This window comes from Rhincodon typus, chromosome 7 (assembly GCF_021869965.1).
Source record: "Rhincodon typus isolate 14 chromosome 7, sRhiTyp1.1, whole genome shotgun sequence".
Lineage (NCBI taxonomy): Eukaryota > Metazoa > Chordata > Chondrichthyes > Orectolobiformes > Rhincodontidae > Rhincodon > Rhincodon typus.
This window is the reverse complement of record NC_063338.1, coordinates 6,672,564-6,692,703: the sequence shown is the minus strand read 5'-3', so window position 1 is coordinate 6,692,703 and position 20,140 is coordinate 6,672,564. Positions and strand designations below refer to the sequence as shown.

At 42.4% G+C, this 20,140-nt stretch overlaps 1 protein-coding gene across 1 annotated transcript in view; it reads left to right on the top strand.

Moving 5' to 3' along the window:
- Positions 1–20,140, top strand: part of LOC109910936 (receptor tyrosine-protein kinase erbB-4-like) — a 690,251-nt gene that overhangs the window by 315,907 nt on the left and 354,204 nt on the right. Inside the window, exon 17 of the mRNA XM_048598686.1 lies at positions 2,447–2,632. Within this exon, the coding sequence (XP_048454643.1) occupies positions 2,447–2,632 (186 nt within the window). The remainder of the gene's footprint in view (positions 1–2,446; positions 2,633–20,140) is intronic.

Genomic DNA, 20,140 nt, shown 5'->3' with positions numbered 1-20,140 from the left:
TTCATCAATGGCCCGGTTAACAGTGATAGTATTTCACCAGGCCCTATATCCCGGAGAATAAAATTACTCATTTTATGAGGAGTGGCCATATTTTAAAAAGATTTTAATGTGTTATCATCCCTAAATCTCAAATTCCTTAACTTGTCTGATCCTTATTACCCAGAGTTTCTCGCTCCTACTTCGTCCAGTTCATCTGACACGCAGTAGATGTGCATCCATTGTTAACTACTGCACAAGTGAAAGACTCTGACACACATTCATCACTGTGCTGAATCTTCTTGCAACTGATAGAATTTCCCTTATTTGGTCCACATCTCCATCAATGTACCGCGCATCTTCTGTTTCATGTTTAGTTTCAAGTACTCCATTATACCATTTGGGAAGTTACCATGGTCTCAGAGGATCATAGAGCTGCTGTCTCCCTTGGGGGGAGATGACTGGTAATGGTTTAACCTGAGGTCCACCATGCCTCAGGTAAGGCCAAAGTTTGAGAAGGACAGTCCATAGTAACCTCAGCCGGTTTGGGAATTGAACTCATGCTGCTGGCGTCACTCGACATTGCAAACCAACCATCTAGCCAGCTGAATTAGCCGACACACAAAATGATACTTTGAATCACCCATGAAACATTAGTTGACTTCATCCTGGGCATTTTGGAGGTCATCGTCTTCTTGTAACCCCAAATTCTTCACTTTTCAAATTGATTAATGACATTTCTGTCCTGATTTCTCTTAGTCACAATTCTCCTTTTGCACTGTCACGTGTGAGTTGATTCAGGGTGGCCTCTGCCATTTTGTTTAGTCAGTGCCCTTCATTTTCAGTGATGCCACTGATTGCCTTCTTCACTACTGGAAAGGAATGCTTTCCTGGGAACTTGTTTTCATGCTCCCATCCTTTGCTCTGGCAGTGTATGCATGTCCAGAAATTCAACTCCCATTAAAATTAATCATCTAGCAAACATGATACTTTGGCACTGTCCAAGGACTTAAATGCAAGCATGGATTCAGAAGTTTCCAAATTAAAATTTTAAAGTCTTGCATACAACCTGCTGAATTCTATTATGTACTCTTCCATAGTATTCACCTCAGCCTTTTTAAATTTGTCAAAATCTGACCACACCTCATGAGCAGCTAATCCTTTTTTTTTTCTGAAAAATTCTATTGATGCAAGTTAACAATCGGTCCAAATGCTCCTCCATGTTTAAATTAGCAGACTCCACTTCCAAACCAAAACTGTCCTTCTTACCTTGTTTCTAATTAGTAATGAGATGCTAAGGCCATACCATTTTTTGTCTTTGGGAAAGAAATAACCAAGGTCCACACTGTAACTCCATTCTCCACTGGCTCATTTTTAGAAAACAGGGGGAATCGTAACTTGAAACTTTGCATTTTGACTTAACCATCCTCTACTAGTGTTGCATATTGAAGATAACAGTATTTAAACAGAGTCCAAGACCACATTTCTGGTGAGGGTTTTATTTCAATTTAGCACACTTCATAAAGCCCACACCCCACTGGTTACTAGTTCCCCACATTTGCACAACTAATTGACACCTCATTACCTCTTAATTAATATATTCATTTGCTTATTGAGTTGGTCACATAACCTAATGGATAAGCATCTGACTTTGGTGTTAATTTTGCATGTTATCAGAAGACTGCGTGTTCAAGGCCCTCTTGTGGCACAGTGGTAGTGTCCCTATCCCTGTACTGAGAGACATGGGTTGATGTCCCACCTGTTTCAGAGGTGTGTAAATAGATCTCTGAAACAGGTTGACTAGAAAAATAGATTAATAAAAAGAAAATCCATCTGCTTGTTCCATTAGGTTTCAGACATTCATTCAGACCATTCAGATGTTAACAATCCTGGCTAATTTTAATGCCTCATTCAGGATTACATGGAATGGAATATGTCCTCATCGTCACACTGGTCTTTGTAGGAGCTGGCTTTGTACAGACTGGCTGCTGCATTTGAATAGTACAACTGGACTTCAAAAATCAAGTGCTTCATTGGGCCATAAAAAATACTGAGAGGTCTGGTGCAATGTAAAAAAAACAGACAATCCCTTTCCTCCCTTGGACTGAATGTGAACGCAGTTTTAATGAACTGAATTGCCACTTCCGGGTCCTGTGTTTTTAAGCCTTTGACCTTGGTGCCCTCTTCTGGGTAATTGGATGATTCCCTCTTGCATCCAGGTACTGGATTGGAGCTGGCAGTCAGTGAACTTCTGGACTGAGCCACTTAGGTCAGACATGTTCAGGTTGGGTGGACTCTGTCTGAAGTTGTATAGGTGTAGGAGACAAAGGGGAACCAGTGATGGTGCATCTGGTTGTATTAGTGTAAGAATTGCCAACGAACGGTGTACACACATTGAGGGAAGAAGATGTTTTACCGCATATCCTCCTGTGCAATGGTTCATGTGTTTGTTCTTTCTCCTCCCCCACAGGAGGCCCTTATAATGGCCAGTATGGACCATCCACATCTGGTTCGACTTTTGGGTGTATGCCTCAGTCCCACAATCCAGTTGGTCACGCAGCTGATGCCCCACGGCTGCCTCCTGGACTACGTCCGTGAACACAAGGATAATATAGGATCCCAGCTGCTTCTGAATTGGTGTGTCCAGATTGCAAAGGTAAGCAACACCCTCAGAATCATTCAGGGCAAGACACTGTTCAGGCAAGGATTGAGAGGAATTGGACCATGCTCTGTGTATTTTTCTAACAAGCCAATTATACTTTAACAACAGTCTGAATACACGGCAAAGATTTACACGGGTAGGATGCGGTTATGTTATATACTGTTCGATACGGGTAAGCTGTGAGTATGTTACACGCTGTCTGGTACAGGGGTCTGATGTGAGTGTATTATATACTTCTGAAACAGGGGTAGGATGTGAGTATGTCATGTACAGTCAGACAGAGTTGATGCAATTCTGGTTTCAATCATTTATACAGGGTACTGAGATAATGAATAATGAGCTTGTGGGAGCAGAGAATTAGCACAGGAAAACAGGATATTAAAAATTTAGAACAAAGCACAGGAGTTAGCATAGACAAGAATGATATTAAACCCCAGTGCAGGGAACAGAGATTTATTGACCAGAGCAGAGATCTTCAAGAGTGCAAGGATACTGAAGAGCTATTGGATGGAAGAGTTATTAAAATATTTCTGCAGGGAACAGTGATATTGAAGAGTTATTACGGAGAACATAGATATTAAATCATTAGTGCCGGGAATAATAATAATGAAGATTTAGCATAAGGATCAGGATATTAAAGTTGGTGCAAGGAATGAGATATTTAAATTAGTATATGGGATAGAATTATTAACAAATTATTACATGAAATAGAAATACTAAATAGCTAGTACATGCATTGGTGTTATTAAATAATTAGTGCCATACAAAGAACAATAATTTTTATAGCTTAGTAAATGTATATGAGATATTAAGGATTTTGAATTGGCAGTAGCGAAATTAAAGTGTTGTTATGGGGAAGAGAGATATGAAGTGTTAGTACATGAAATTAATTATTGACTAGTAAGAATAAGGCACAGTAATACATGGAAGATTATAATAAAGTAATGCAGTACACAATGCAGCAATATGATAATGTTAGCACAGCAATCAAAGTTATTCAATAGCTGATAAAAGGAGTTGAATTCTTAAGACGTTTGTGATCATAAATGTAATACCACCTAATCGTCATGCAGGGAACAGAGTTTTTGGATCAGTGAACAGAGACACTCAGGAGTTAGTGCACAGAACAGAACTATTAAGGAAACATGAACATTAGCACAGGGAATGGAGAAGTTGGAATTAGTACTCAAATATGTATTACATGCAGAAAAGAGACCACTTAGAGAGTGAAGCAAATGCAGATAGTAAGGAGGTATTACAGGAATTGTTTACTGAGAGCAGGGAACTAAATATGGAGTGTTAAGTCAGGGAACTGGAATAAAAATGTATAATTTGGAGCAGAGATAATTAAGTGTCACTTCAGCGTGCAAGGAAGAAAATATTCAAGAGTTCCTACAGGCTTGACTGATATGAATGGGGTGCAGGGAACCAAGATATCAAAGACAGCAGGACACAGGAATGAAATATTAGTGCAGGGTGCACAGATAGTGAGGAGTTAATACAGCAGAGATATTGAATAGTGAGTGCAGTGAACAGAGGTAATAAAGAGCTGGGGTGGAGAGCAGGGTATTAAAGGTTCAGGTCAAGTCATACAGACATGAAAGAGTTAGTTGAGGGATATTAAAAGAATTTGTAAAAGGAACAGCAAATTGAGGACTTAGAATGAGGAAAAGTGATATTAAAGGTTTAGAACAGAGAACAGAGCTATTGAAGAGTAAGAGCTATTTCAAATTCCACTACTTGAAACATATTTCTACCTTCTACAGTTCAAACCACACTGAGCAATAGAATGTGTAAACATCAGTGAGAAGAGGAAATTAGGCAGAGTTGTGCCTGGAGGAGCAGCAAGTATGGAAGAGATAGAATCTGTGAGGTCCTCCAATTACAGGTTGTCTTTTCAGTGCTTACTACACCAGCTCCAGCGAGTCCAGGTTTCCTCCCTTCTGCCCATGCTGCATCTCCAGAGATCAGAGGAGCAGCATGGGCAGCAGAGAAGGAGGCTGTACTTAGAGGTCGAGGAACAGTACTGTCACTGATCAATTTGACTGGATGCTGAACGACCAGTCTGACCCATATGATGTCCACGGACAGGCTGTGGAGATGAGGCAGACAAAGAAAAATAGAGGAGGGAGGGGGTGACAAAAACTTAGTCTACGGGCCAGCTGGGAAGCATTGTTCTGGCAACATCTAAAATTGTACGAGGGTTGATTTTTAAGAGGGAATGCATATATTCTCATTCCCACAGCATTGCATCCAACTTACACTTGTGAAAGTGGTGATTCTTGATTGATACAGTTCCACTGAAACAGCCAAGATCAGTGAGTTCAACAGATGTAAAAAACTTAATTTGAGATCTTCCTGACTTGAGGCTGGTGGATAGGTTGCTGCAGCTTCAGGATCTTGACTTCTACTTTTAAGGAAGCAAATTGTTGGTAATGGGTGGGGAGGCAATGACAAATGAATAGAGAAGCAATCAATTATGTAGGAATTCATTTGGTCTGGTCCTAACTGCTGCTTATGTCTGCCTTATTGTTTCATTGTGTCAAATAGTTAAGAATTTGAGTGAATGTGACATTAATTTATTATTGTAAATTGGGAATTGAATTTAGGATCCATAGTTGATGGAAGATATCCTGAACTCCTCTTGTGAACTGCTTTGAAAGACTGCGAAAGAATCACACTGCCTTCATGGATAATGGTCAAAGACATGTCAGATATCAAATGCATGGGGCAGCTGGCCCCTTCCAGAAGCTTAACTGCCTCCAGGATATGCACACTCTAGCAAGGCCGTCTTCTAGGATAGACTTCGTCCCTGTACACTAAATGTGAACTGCATGAAAAGCTAAAATGCTGAAATGGTGAAGTTATTTTGGTTGCATCGGTCCATGATCTTGATGGCAATACAAGTGAAACAGCGGAGAAATAACTGTTTTCACACATTGGAAGTGGACAAGAAACATTTGCATTTCATAAAATGTCCTTTAACTTTGTAGTGCCTCCATACTTCAGGAGGAATTTGCTGCTGGGCAATATCATATACATACATCTTCTCAGAAATAATATTCAGATCTTTTTGTCCATCGGTCACACTCATCCCTAGTGATTAAACTGGGCAGAAGAACTAAAGGATTGCTGCAAGATAAAATGATAATAAAGAACATAAGCAGGGTTCAGAGGCATACAAAGAACAGAGCTATCAAGCAGTTAGAGTGGGAATAGAAAAATTAAAGAGATATTAAACTGTTAGACCTGGAATAGACATATTAAAGAGTTAAAGCAGGGAACGTAAGATTAAAGAGTTAGAGCAGGAACAGAGATATTAAAGCATTAGAGCTGGAGCAGAGATATTAGAGAGTTAGAACAGAATCAGAGATTTAAAGACTTAGAGCAGGGAACAGAGATATTAAAGAGTTAGACCAGAAAGCAGATATATTAAAAGGTTTGTGTCAGGAACAGAGATAATGAAGAGCTGAAGCAGGAATAGAGATGTTAAAGCATTAGAACAGGAGCAGAGATATTAAAGAGTTTGAGTCGAGAATGGAGATATTAGAGCTTTAGAACAGGAACAGCGATATTAAAGTTTTAGAGCAGAAACAGTGATTTTAAGGAGTTAGAGCAGGGAACAGTGATGTTAAAGTATTTTAGAGCAGGGAACAAAGATATGAAAGTTTAGAGCACGAACGGAGATATAAAAGAGGTGGAGCAGGGAACAGAGATATCGAAGAGTTACAGGAGGGAACATTACATTGAAGTATTAGAGCAGGAACAGAAATATTTAATAGTCGGAGCAGGGCACAGAGATATGAAATAGTCAGAGCAGGAGACAGATAAATGAAATATTCAGAGCAGGGAACAGTGATACTAAAGAGTTAGAGCAGGAGCAGAGATATTAAAGAATTAATTTAGGAAACAGAGATGTTGGAGCCCTAGAATCATAGAGTCATACGGCACAGAAACAGACCCTTCAGTCCAACTCATGCATGTCCACCAGGTTTCCCAACCTAAACTAGTCTCATTTGCCTGCATTTTGCCCATATGCCTCTAAACCTTGGACAGAGTAAGGACTGAGTGCTGGAAGCTAGAGTCAATAAATGTGGAGTTGGAAAATCATAGCAGGTCAGACAGCCAGTCTTGACGAAGGGTTTCGGCCTAAAACACTCCTGCTCCTCGGATGCTGTCTGATCTGCCGTGCTTTTTCTGCTTCACATTTATTGACTCCCTCTAAACTTTTCCTATTTGTATACCCGTCCAAATGTCTTTTAAATGTTGTAATTATACCTGCCTCTACAACTCCCTCTGGCAATTCATCCCACATGCACACCAGTCACTATGTGAAAAAGTTGCCCCTCAGGTCTCTTTTAAATCTTTCCTCCCTCACCTTAAACCTATGCTGTCTGACTATTCATCCTATCCATGCCCCTCATGATTTTGCAAACCTCTGTAAGATCACTCCTGAGCTTCCAATACTCCAGAGAAAAATATCCCAGCCCATCCAACTTCGCCTTGTAACTCAAACCCTCCATTCCTGGTAACATCCTTAGTGTAGTCAATAGTGTTATTTGTATTTGTACAATAAACTGTCTTATTTAAACTAGTACGTACAGCAGCATTTATATGAGTGGCTGAACCAGTATATGATTTTTGCACAATCAAATTGAATTACCTTTGATGGTGAGCAATATAAAGAGTAAGTGAAGTCTTTCCAGGCCTACAGCAGATATATACAAGGATCAGAAACTATAAGGAGTGAAGGTGATGCACAAAAGTATTGGTACAGAGTGCAGAGATTAAAAAAAGTAAAGGGGAATTGGATTAGTGTAATAACAGGATCAGAGCTATGATTCTTTCTATAGTGTGTTGTATTCATCATGACCCTAGGAGCTAACCAAATCGGTGCTGACAGTTTAATTGACTCCTTTGTTTTGTTGGGTGGTGATCACTGAAAAGGCTGTTCTCGAATTTATTTAACAATGACGAATTTGTTGCCCAGGAATTGCTCTTTCAAATGTTTATCAGAGTGTATTCTTCCCCCTTGGTGGGTAGCTTGGGTGGTTGCATGCAGGTCGTTTGTGCTACAATTCTGCGTAACGGGATTGGTGAGGCTGCCCGCTTCAGACGACCAATCCAGCAGCAACCTGGGACATTGAATGATTGATCGTGGTTTTGAAAAATAAGTTGTTTGAAGTCCTTTTTCTGGCTTCAGTCAAAAGAGTTCAAGGTCTTTCTTTTCCTAGCAGCCCTTGTGTGGAGCAGAGCACTTCATCATAGATTTACTGGACAGAGGATCTGTCTAATGATAGCAATTTATCAGTGCTATGTGCTCAAGACATTGTGAAGGTTCCTCAGTGACAGAAGCATGTTAAACAATTAGTTCCAGGCAAACTAGTACAGAAAAGTATATGGAGCATGTGGAATTGAATAAAATGAGTGGGACTGCCTGATTTTAGTCATGATTGCTGTTTGGGAGAGACTTCAGTCTCCACTGTTCCTGGTAATTGGTCCTGTTTAGGGTTTCAGTGCCAATCTGAACTGTCAGCTTCAGTGTGTCAAATTGTTTTCAGATTAAGGCATCATGCCACTCTCCACCAGCATTGTCTATCATTCTCAGGGCTTCTCTCTAGATTCTGTGGCTTCAGCTTAGAAGCTTCTTCAAGATAATTGACAGATGAACCAGATGATTGCTATGGAGACTTTGTTTGACACAGTAGTTGTCTTCTGGAATATGAAAGGATGGTGGAAGTAGATTCAACAACAGCTTTCAACTGGGAAGAGGAGAAAATTTCAGCACTCTCGCAAAGAGAGTGAGATTGACTGGTCCGTCAGGCATGATGGTCTCTGTGTGCTGCATCTTCCCCTAACTCTGATTATTATATTAAAGTTGATCAAATTTTTTTCTCAGTTTGTGAGATTTGTCAGAGCACCTTGCCCCTGTATGTTAAATGGATACAATAATGTTTCTTTGACTCAACATTTTCGCATGAGAGCATCTGTTTCCTTATCAGCAGAAGAATTGAGGATTCAAGCCTCTCTCACTACCAGGGATATGTCTCAGGATCACTTCATAGAAAACACAAGAAGCCTCTTCTGTTGACAAACTCTGCAGGTTGGTGAAAGAGTATTCTCAAAGCAATGTGGGTGTAGACTATAGCAGTTTGTATTTGAGGGAAGCCAGTGATGGTGAATTATCTCACTGCCCAGGCTACTTGACACCCCTCAAACAGGGAAAGGATATAAAGAGATTAAAATCTATAGATAATGACATCCAGGTGCATTTGTGGTTGAAGATTGGGAGATGTCACACAAGTTCCCCAGTTGCGACTTGAAGCTAACTGCTAGAATAAAAACTCAAGGCCGTCAGCCATGTCTACACTGGGATGAGATGGTCACTCAATCCTTCTGGGTGCAAGTCCTGCTGTAGTTGATGACACAATTTGACATTGATGGGTCAGGACAACCTTCGGCTGCATCCGCATTAGGTTCCCAAGAGCCGTAGAAAAAGGCAGCAAGATTTGTAGATGCATGGTCTCATTATTCACCTCCATTTCCTTAGGGGATGTTCCCTCTTTGGAGGCTGTGTGGCACCCACTAGAGTTTGCTGGGTTTTTTTCTGGGCTTGCTGATGAACTTGTATGGGCTCTTTCTTTCTGTGCTGGTGAACCACTGTAGCACTGGTGATGACCATGTCAGGTGCATGAGCAAACAACCCGTGGAGAATACCAGAAAGAGAGCACCCTTTAATTGATGATATTTCACAGCCCCCACTTCAGTCACAGTAATAGATCATATTTGCCCTGACACACAGTGTTGTGCCGAACATGAACTAATGCCTCCTGCCTGCCCGTCATCTGTATCCTTCCATTTCTTGCATATTCGTGTGCTAGAAGTGATGCCTCAATAAAGAGTTGTGTGGTAGGTAACCTTATCTGGATAAGTGTTCATTCTACATTTGGCGAGTGACATTCTGGTAGTAAGGCACTATGATAGCCCACACCTCCTCTCAAAAGAAAAACACCCTTGCATAACACAGGCCAAATCCCTACATACTTACAGTTCAGTGTGTGATTCTTGCAGCTCCAAAGCACTTCCTTTCAGTGTAATGTATGAAGTGTGATTCAGAAAAGGCAAATCCAAATGAAGTTGACATCTGATTAGGTTTGTTTAGCTGACATGACAAAGAGGCAGTGAGTGCAAGCAATGTTGTTTTGAGGCCATAATTTGGAGTAATCTTTCATGGACAGCGAATGATCTTCCGGCACAGTGGCTCAGTGGTTAGCACTGCTGCCTCACAGCACCCAGGTTCAATTCTATCCTTGGGTGACTGTCTGTGTGGAGTTTGCACATTCTCCCTGTATCTGCGTGGGTTTCCGCTGGGTGCTCCGGTTTCCTCCCACAGTCCAAAGATGTGCAGGTTAGGTGGATTGGCCATGCTAAACTGCCCATAGTGTCCGGGGATGTTTAGGTTAGGTGGATTAGACATGGGGAATGAGTTGGGATGGGATGTCTTCAGTGTGGTGGCGTGGACTTGTTGGGCCGAATGGCCTGTTTCCACACTGTAGGGATTCTATGGAAATGGGTGGAATGACTGGACTGTGCAGAGATGCAGTGATAACAAAAGTTGTCTGAAGGCCTGGAGAAACAAGCAGTGATTTACTGCTTCCAGGTAAATTCTGTGACTTTCATATTGGGAATTGGCTCCATCTAGTTTCTAAGGGCAGGGGAATTGAGAGACGTGTAGAAATGCAATCTCTTCAGCTAATAATGTGTACAAGTACATGGAACTAAGGTTGTTGTTCATTTGTGAGATTCAAAACATGACATTTAACACTCCAGGAGAAAATTTGGAATCATTTCATTGAGATTCTGATTTTATCGTTTTTTGTTGTGTTTTTCCAACTTATTTGCCATATCCAACTCTGCACATTAGAATTGAAAATTCCGCTCTCCGTGTGTGTTGTCCAGCTACTTGAGGGCACAGGGATGCTTCCCAGTGGAGATATCATCTGAGCATCTGGCACTGCAGCAGTTCAGCCTCAGCAGTCTCCAAGTTGCTGAGATATTTGATATTTGTTCTCAGAAGCTCTGAGGACTACAGTCTCGTCCTGAGAACTATGTCACTCTTTGGGACTTAGAAAATTGAATTTGTCAAATCATTTGCGTTAAGCGAGGAAGCAAAAACTTATCTATGCACAGTGTTGTCCATTACCACAGGGCATTCTTAAGCACTGGAGAGAAAATTAGGAACTTGTTGAATTATAGTTACTCTGCTGCAATTTGGGAAATGTGTCAGTCAATTTCCTCACAGCAAGCTCCACAAACAGCAACTCACCCACTCATTGAAACTGTCTTGTCTGAGCCATGAATTTTGACAGCAAATCACTGAAAACTCGTGTGCTCCTTTTCAAATAGAACCCTGGGATTTTTTTTCTCATTCATAAGTGGGACGTGGGCCTCACAGCTGGGCCAGCACTTTTTGCCCGCCTCTAGTAGCCCTTGAGAAGGTGGTGGTAAGCTGCCTTCTTGAAATGCTGCAGTCCGTGTGCTGTAGGTTGACCCACAATGTCCTTATGGAGCATTTTGACCCAGCAACAGTGGGAATGGTGATATATTTCCAAATCAGGATGGTGAGTGGCCTGAAAGGAAACTTACTGGTGGTGGTGTTCCCATGTAACTGCTGCCTTTGTTCTTCTAGATGGAAATGGGCATTGGCCTGGGAGGTGCCATCTAAAGAGTTTTGGTGAATTTCTGCAGTGCATCTTGTGGATAGAACACACTGCTGCTACTGAGCAGTAATGGTGGAGGGAGTGGATACTTGTGGATGTGGTGCCAATCAAGCGGGCTGCTTTCTCCTGGATGGTGTCAAGCATCTTGAGTGTTGTTGGAGTTGCACACATCCAGGCAAGTGGGGACTATTCCATCCTGACTGCTGCCTTGAAGATGGTAGGCTGTAGGGAGTCAGGATGTGAGTTACCCGCTGCAGTACTCCTAGCTTCTGACCCGTTCTTGTAGGTAATGTGATTATGTGGTGAATCCAGTTGTGTTTCTGATCAATGGTAACCTCCAGAATGTTGATAGTGGGGGATTCAGTGATGGTAATGCAGCTGGACTCTCGGACTAGAATTGGGTGGCACGATGGCTCAGTGGTTAGCACTGCTGCCTCACAGCGCCAGGGAGCTGGGTTCGATTCCACCCTTGGGCGACTGTCTGTGTGGAGTTTGCACCTTCTCCCCGTGTCTGCGTGGGTTCCCTCCGGATGCTCCGGTTTCCTCCCACAGCCCAAAGATGTGCAGACTAGGTGGATTGGCCATGCTAACTTGCCCATAGTATTCAGGGATGTGGAGCTTAGGTGGGTTATAGGGGGATGGGTCGGTGTGGACTTGTTGGGGCGAAGGGCCTGTTTCCACACTGTAGGGATTCTATGGTTCTTTCTATGTCTAGTGTTAGATTGTCTCTTATTGGAGATGGTTATTGCCTGGCTATGTTACTTGCCACTTGTTCGTCCAAGCTTGGATATAATCTGGGTCTTGCTCCATTTGAACATGGACTGCTTCGTCATATGAGGAGCTGTAAATGGTGCTGACCATTTTGCAGTCATCTCCTTTTACCTCCAAATGAGAGAATAGACAGAGCATCGATTTGATATGCCATTCTAACGATGGCACCTCCAAGTTATATAACAGTCTGGTGGCACTGTGCAGATGTGTCAGGCTGAATGAGATGATCAAGTCTCTGATCGTAGGAATCAGAACCCATTGCCATGTGACCCAGAGGTGAGAGAGCTACCTACAGAACCATAGCTGGCACTTGAGGAGCGCTAGGTAGGGCACACATTTGAAATGAAGATGGTCATTTACTCTTCCCTTGAAGCGAACTTCACAATTGATTAATCTTTGTCAGTACCTACTCCTAGGATCATTTGCATATACAGAAAGGTAGATGGCTAACGTAGGATTAAATGTACAAGTGTTCAGAATGGTGCTTCCTAAATAGCTATCCATGCTTGTACAAGTACATTTGTTGTTCTTTGTCACTTGCCTTCTTTCTGGGTCTCTCTGGGACAGGAACGGGATTTTATCCAGCTAAGAATTCACATTCATAAACTGAGATTTATTGATGCGGATGTATGGATCATATACCAAATCAAATCAGCTGAATGGGTTAGCTTGTGGCATTTTCAATGTCATTGCTACAAATAGCTTGACAGTCCTGCATGAAATTGCTGTTAGCTCCATCTGCCTGATTGTAGCTTGGAGTCCAGGTAGTTTTCATGAATGTGTGATGTTCTGGTCTGCACAAGGAATTTTATCATCTAGTCAAACAGCTGTGTAGAAAGAGGCCTCTCCATGGTCTGCACTGGCATTCAGGTCCCCCTGCTAGTAAGTTGTGAAAGTGTTAGGGCTATCATCTTTGTTTCAATCCTCTGACAAAACTGTCTGAACATTCACAATTGGCAAGGTGAGGCAGTAGGGCGGGATGGGGTGGTATGTGGTGGCGGTGGGGGTAGTCGGATTCTGGGAATAAAAGATAGAAAATCTAGTCGTTCACAGTCAAATCAAAGGATTGCTGAAGTGGAAAACCCAACTTAACCCAGTTGGCCACCTCATCTGAAATCCTTGCCAAGCTGATCACTTCCACCAGCTGCTCGTCCCCACCAAATCCAACCTGGCAGTGGAAAACAGTGACATGTGGAACGAGTAGGAAACAATTACATGACGTGTGCACAAATACTGACAGCACACGCCCTGGGACAGGCACTCGAAACTGTACCTTTGTCAACATGCAACAATCTGAGCCGGACAGGCGTTGACATTGATCTTTCTTCAGAGCTGTCACTTAGTGAGCAGTTGAGGTTGCGATCATTTTTGTGTGAGGTGCTTTGTACTAACAGCTTGCATGTTCGATTCCTGTCACAGCAGATGATGGAATTCAATAAAAATCTGGGATTAAGGATCTATTGACCATGAAACCATTGTCGATTGTCAGGAAAAACCCATGTGGTTCATTAATATCCTTTAGGGAAGGAATCTGCCATTCTTACCTGGTCTGGTCTACATGTGACTCCAGACCCACAGCAATGTGGTTGACTCTTAACTGCCCTCTGGGCATTTAGGCACAAGCAATAAATGGTTAACTAGCTGGTGACGTCCTCATCCAATGAATGAATTTTTAAAAAAACATTGAAATAAATGATCAGTTTATCTTTTTCTTTTAATGGTTTTGGTTGAGAGAAGATTGTCAACCAGAATGCTCAAAGGACTCTGTTTGTGGCCTCATCTAAAGAACTCAAACAAAAAATGCAGCCCACCTTAGACCCGCATTGGAATTTGTGTAGGGAGGGAGTTCCAGCATTTTGACCCAGCGACGCTGAAGGAACAGCGACATATTTCCAAGTCGTGGTTGGTGAGTGGCTTGGAGGGGAGTTTGCAGGTGGTAGTTCCTCTGTACCTGCTTCCTTTGTCCTTCTAGATGGAAGTGGTCATGGGTTGGAAGGTGCTGTCTAATGATCCTTGATGAATTTTGACAGTGCATTTTGTAGATAGTGCACGCTGCTGCAACTGAGTATCATTAATGGTATGTAGGGATTGTGAATGGCCTTGATCATAACTAGCTCATACAAACAACAATATGATCAGGTAACCTGTTTTAATGATGTTTAATTTCAGGGTCAAGTATTGCTCTTCTTCAAAATAGGACACGGGATCTTTTATGTGCACCTGAGATGACAGGCAGCACAGTGGCACAGCGGCACAGTGGTTAGGACTGCTGTCTCACTCTGCCAGGGACCCACGTTTGATTCCAGCCTTGGATAACTGTCTGTGTGGAGTTTGCACATTCTCCCTGTGGCTTTCCTCTGGGTGCTCTGGTTTCCTCCCACAGTCCAAAGATTTGTTGGGTAGGTGGATTGGCCATGCTAAATTGCCCTGTACTGTCTGGGGTTGTGCAGGCTAGGTGGGTTAACCATGGTAAATGGGGGGTTATGGGCATAGTGTGGGATGCTGTTCGGAGGGTCAGTGCAGACCTGTTGGGCCGAATGGACTATTTATGCATAATAGGGATTCTGCGATTCTACATACAGGGACTCCGTTGATTTGAACTATGACACCACCACAGGACAACGCTCCCTCAGTACTGCACAGAAGTGTCAGTCTTGCAATTGAACTAATGCCTTTAGAGTTTGATTTAAATTGAAACCCTCTAACTCAGAGGTGGGCATGCCACACCCTGCAACTAACACTTTTAATTCTTGCTCTTCGTCTCAACACTTTCAGGTCATGCACAGAGGTCCAGCTGCTGCTTTGACTGAGGCCCACTAACTCAGCGTAGACACGGGGTGGAAATATTCCTTTAATAGATTTTAGGTGGTCATTCCTTTCCTGAGCTATGCTGTGTAATGTTAGAGAGGCCTGGATGTTTAAGGTCAATGTTTACTGTCACTCCTTCATGCAAATAGAGTCATGTACTTTGCGAAGACTGTTGTAAATAATTTATCTGGCAAAGCAATTAATTAGCGAACAATGTTATCACAGATTGCAAGGCGAGTTAGATCTCTTTGACAAAGCAAGGTAACAAATGAAACAGAACTGTTGTTTCAGCTGCTCATTAATCCATCTAAATCAGGGAGATGCAACCCCAGAAGACTAGGATTGTTCTTTACATGAGCTCAATGCACAAAGCATTGAGTCCAGCTACAACTGACTATCTGAGAAGTTGAACTTATTCCTTTTCATTAAAATAATGTAAATAATTAAACCATTGGACAGTTGTCATTGTTCAGCTCTGCAAACTTGAGGTCAGCTGAAATGTAAATTCAAGTTGTTGTTGGTAAATTTGCTGCTTCATAAAGAACGCTCTGATCTGATTCCATTGGCCTTTCCATCTCTTCACACTTGAGGGGTGTGCTAGTACATGAGGTGAACCACAACTGCCGAGAGCATTGCTGTGAACCTAAGCTGGTCTGAGGGGAACAGCTACAGGACCATCTCGTAATGATTCCCAAGGCCTGAATACCCAATGAGGAGAGGCTACACAGGGATGTAGTTAGTTCGTGAGATTTTCCCTACATGCTAGAGGCCAGCTACAAAGTGCTGCAACGAAGTTTGTTTTTGTGTCCACCTGGACGCAGAGCAGGTGACGAGAAACTAAACGAAGAGTGGAGGTTATTTGGGCACTGAAAGTGCAATTTTGTTTCCAAAATGGTGTTTGTGTCACACGCTCACAGTTCTGGTGTTGTTAGTCCCAGACAGGGAGGATGAGCTATTTTGGTGAGTATTTTAGCAAGTACACTGCTAGAAGTGTACAGAGTAGGCAGACTGTAACATTAATCAGGACCACCACTGTGGAGCTTGATGTTCCAGCTTTTAACCTCAGCGCTGTTACTGGCACAATTTAAAGAGGTCATCACCTACTTCCAGGTTGTTTGTTAATTTGGCTATTGCTGAGATTGTAGACTTCTTTGGTGTTTCTAGAGCTGTTTAAAGTTGCTAAAATTTACAGGGACTGTTGCGCTATGCGCTGAAGGACTTTCTTTTGACTGGGGGCGCTCATCTGAACTAGACAAATGTCTGTATCTGAGTTTGTGTGAGAACGTGAGACAATGTTTCTCTGTAATTACTGCCTGTCTGGTTTTCCATCTCCGCCTTTGCAACAGCAGCCTTGGGAAGTTTGCTTGCCTGTAAACCTGAAAGAAAAAGGCTGCAAGGTTTGGATTATGAGGGGAGAGAGGGGAAAGTAGGAAGTGTACGTCCTTAAACCAATTACAGCTTGGAAGTGAAATGAGATTGAGATATGGGAAGCAAATGTTTCAATATAATTGTGCCATCAAGTTCAGAGTTTCCAGCCCTGTCTTTGGTTACAGCTTCAGTCAGTGTCACTCAAATGATAGTGACCATTGTCTCTTCCATAAAATTGCAGCTGTGTCTGTATGCCACTGGTTAGATGTTGCTGTGGCCAGTTGTGGAGCATAACTGTAAAAGGGAAGAGACATGTATCAGTGAGTATTGTGTAATGTGTTTGATTGATGTGGCTGTCATGCTTGAATGGTTGGTGATGAGTATAGTGTGTGAAATGTGAGGGTGAGGCTTGTAGCATTGCTAGGTATATCAGGATTGAGGTGTAGATATGAATGTCAGGTATAAGTTATGGTTGTTCGGGGCTGATGGTCAATGAATGATGGCAGTGTGATGCATTAAGAGTCATGTGGCAGGTAAGAGAGAAATGATTGGAAATGGCCTTTGAAGATGCTGACTTTGACTACCTGTGTTATTAACTTATTGTAGCACTGCTTAAAAGCCAGGGCTGGAATCCAAGAAATAACAACTGCAGGTATCTGGCCCTGCATTTTTCTGAGAGTTTGTCCATGGAGGATCCTGGCCCCCTCTGCAGATAGATGATCTCTCTCATTTGCTCACACTCAACCAGGGCCAGATCATTTGGAGATAACAAGGTGCAAAGCTGGATGAACACGGCAGGCCAGATATCTCAGATTCTCCAGCATCTGCCGTTCCTACTATCTCTGAAACAATTTTAACCCCAGATTATTTGGAGACTGCTCTCTTTCTTTCTGAGCTAGAATTCAGTGCTCCTTTGCACATACTTTCTTCCACAACCATTTTCAGCAAGATTACTACCCTCCATCAAGAGGAGCAAATTGATTTTAGGTGGTGCTAGCCTTTGATGGTTTGCATCTCTGTTTAGGTCTGCAGCTACTCGATAGCGCAACTAACACTGGCTACATGCAGCAATTATTTAAATGACCAGGCAATGCAACATTTAGGTACTGTCTGCGTAGGAAACATTGGGCATGAGTTAATGACACATTGCAATCCCTGTGCCTGTTCTCGTGACCAGAATGTACATCAATATATTAGAGTCAATTCACTATCTACTCATAAAAATTTTGAAGATCCTTTTGATTATAGGTTTGCCTTATTTCATTGCAATTGTGCCACAAACATTGTCTGCAAATTAATTTTCCTGTACAAATTATGCAAGAATTTTAGACATTTCATACCTGTTTGGAATGTTTTTCCTGAGCTCCACAGTGGGATTCAGGTAATACACAGTGTATTTAAATTTAAATACACTTTATGGAAATAAATTTTTCCATGTATTCACTCAACTTTACTGATCTACAAATTGCCACTTTATGGAGATCTAAGTGACAGGAGCTTTAGAACTGTTATTTACTCACTGACAGCTTAAGTACCATACCACTATACATCACGATCGATTTCATTTCTTATGGCATATCTCTTCTGCTATTAATGTCCACACAATTCAAGTTGCCTTGCTCCCTGCCCCATATCACATGAAAGCGTGTACCATAAAAGTAATAACTTCTGATGATAATGGACTATCCAACTCAAGTAATAGAAATGAAGTAAGCTCAAAGTTTTGGACATCTAAAACACGTTTATGCAGAAATCTTGAAGGCAGGCATCATATTTTGTGTCCACATAACCAAAGAGATGTGTTAGAACTTGACACGAGCAAAATGACATATGAATAGGACACAGCCTTGTGGCAGTATGTGCGTAAATCATCTGAATTAGGCACCACTTTCTGTAAGTGGGACAGGGGCCTGGAATGGGGAGGAGGCAGCAATGCTGGGGAAAAGAGAGGGCCTGCTTACTGTATCAAATATTGTTGCCAGTCTAGTAATATTTGTAGCAGGTCATACTTTGCCCTCCGTATTTCTCATTGCATGTGGTTCAGGCTGATTTTGTTTCTCCTCGGTGTGATTTCTTCTTGTATTTTAGGAACCAGCTCTTTGCAATGTCAGAGAAAAAGGCACTTGAGAAGCATTCTGTAGACTTCCTTAAAAATAGTTGTTGCTGAAACATGCACGCAGCTGGTAAGGCCACATATGGTGCCCACCAAATGCATTGAGAAAGCGATGACCTGCCTCCCATTCCGACGGTTCTAGTCCATGTGCTGAGAGTAACTCACTGATGCCATTTGGTTGGGAATTCCAGGATATTGACAGAGAAGGAAGGAGTGAAAATTCAGAATGAATGTCACTAAAGCGATAATGAAGGTGTATTTTGCCTTTCATGACCTCCAGAGGTTCCATATCCTTTTACAGCCAAGGAATTACTACCAGAAGCTGAAGAAAGGGTGTAGACAATCCAACCTCGAGTTTTTTTCCACAATTCAGTTGGATTGTGGCTGATCTTTACCTATCTTGGCAATACCCCACTGATTCCTGGGATGGCAGGGCTGACGTATGAAGAGAGATTGCCTCAGTTAGGGCTTATATTTATTGGAGTTTAGAAAAATGAGGGGGCATCTCACAGAAACATATAAAATTTGAACAGGACTGGACAGGGTAAATGCAGGAAGGATGTTCGAAATGACTGGGGAGTCCAGAACCAGGGGGTCACATACTAAGGATGCGGGATAGGCCATTTAGGACTGTGATGAGGAGAATATTTTTTTCACTGAGAGAGTGGCAAGCCTGTGTAGAGAGAGCGGCTGAGGCCAAAATTTTGATTATTTTCAAGAAGGAGTTAGGTATAGCTCTTAGAGCTGAAGGGATCAAGGGTATGGGGAGAAAGCAGGAACAGAGCATTTAGTTGGGGATGATCAGCCATGATCATACTGAATGGGGGAACAGGTTCAAAAGGCTGAATGGCCTACTCCTGATCCTGTTTTCTATGTTTCTATCCCTTCATACCCCTCGTGAGCAGTCATCTGTCAATTTCAGACTTAAAATGATCTTGAAGCAACATTTGAAGTATGTACTGTAGAAATTGGAAGAGTTAGAGAGGAATCTAGAGAGAATTGAATTTCCGAAGAAGGGCCCCGACCCGAAACATCAGCTTTCCTGTTCCTCTGATGCTGCTTGGCCTGCTGTGTTCCTCCAGCTCCACACTTTGTTATCTCTGACTTCAGCATCTGTAGTTCTTGCTATCTCAGAATTGAGTTCCTCAGTTTTTCCTCCCCCTATTCCTTATGGAGGTAGCAAGGCAGGGAGGTGATGATGACTTAAGGTTTGAGATCTGCTGTGGCGTGCTCTTGGATCATGCACCGGGCAGCTGCAGTATTCTGGATCTGGGGAAGATTGATATTGAGTCCAGTGACCAGGTAGCCAATTAAACAAGCCATCTATGGCCTGGATGCTTTTTTCAGAGCTGAGTGCTGGATTCTCAGCCATTGCAACTTTGCCTGCTCAGGCAAGTGATATCTCTTCTGAGCTGCTTTGGGATGGTGAGAGAGTTTATCAGTGATTGGGAAATGAGACACTCATTACAGAATATCCAGGTATCCTCTTGCTGTTCTTCTAACAGCCCCTCAAAGTCAGGGGGGCATTTGTAGGTGGATACAGCTCATGACAAGAATATGGGGAGGCTGGTGTGCTGCAGCTATCACTTGGTTCTGGCTGACCAGGAAACTGTCTCGCTCTCATCGCTTGCAGTAGATGCATTGCGAAGATTTGGAGATGAGTAATGAAACTGTTTGGCCTTGTTATGAATGCACTTTCATTGGTTATAACCTCCTGGAGTG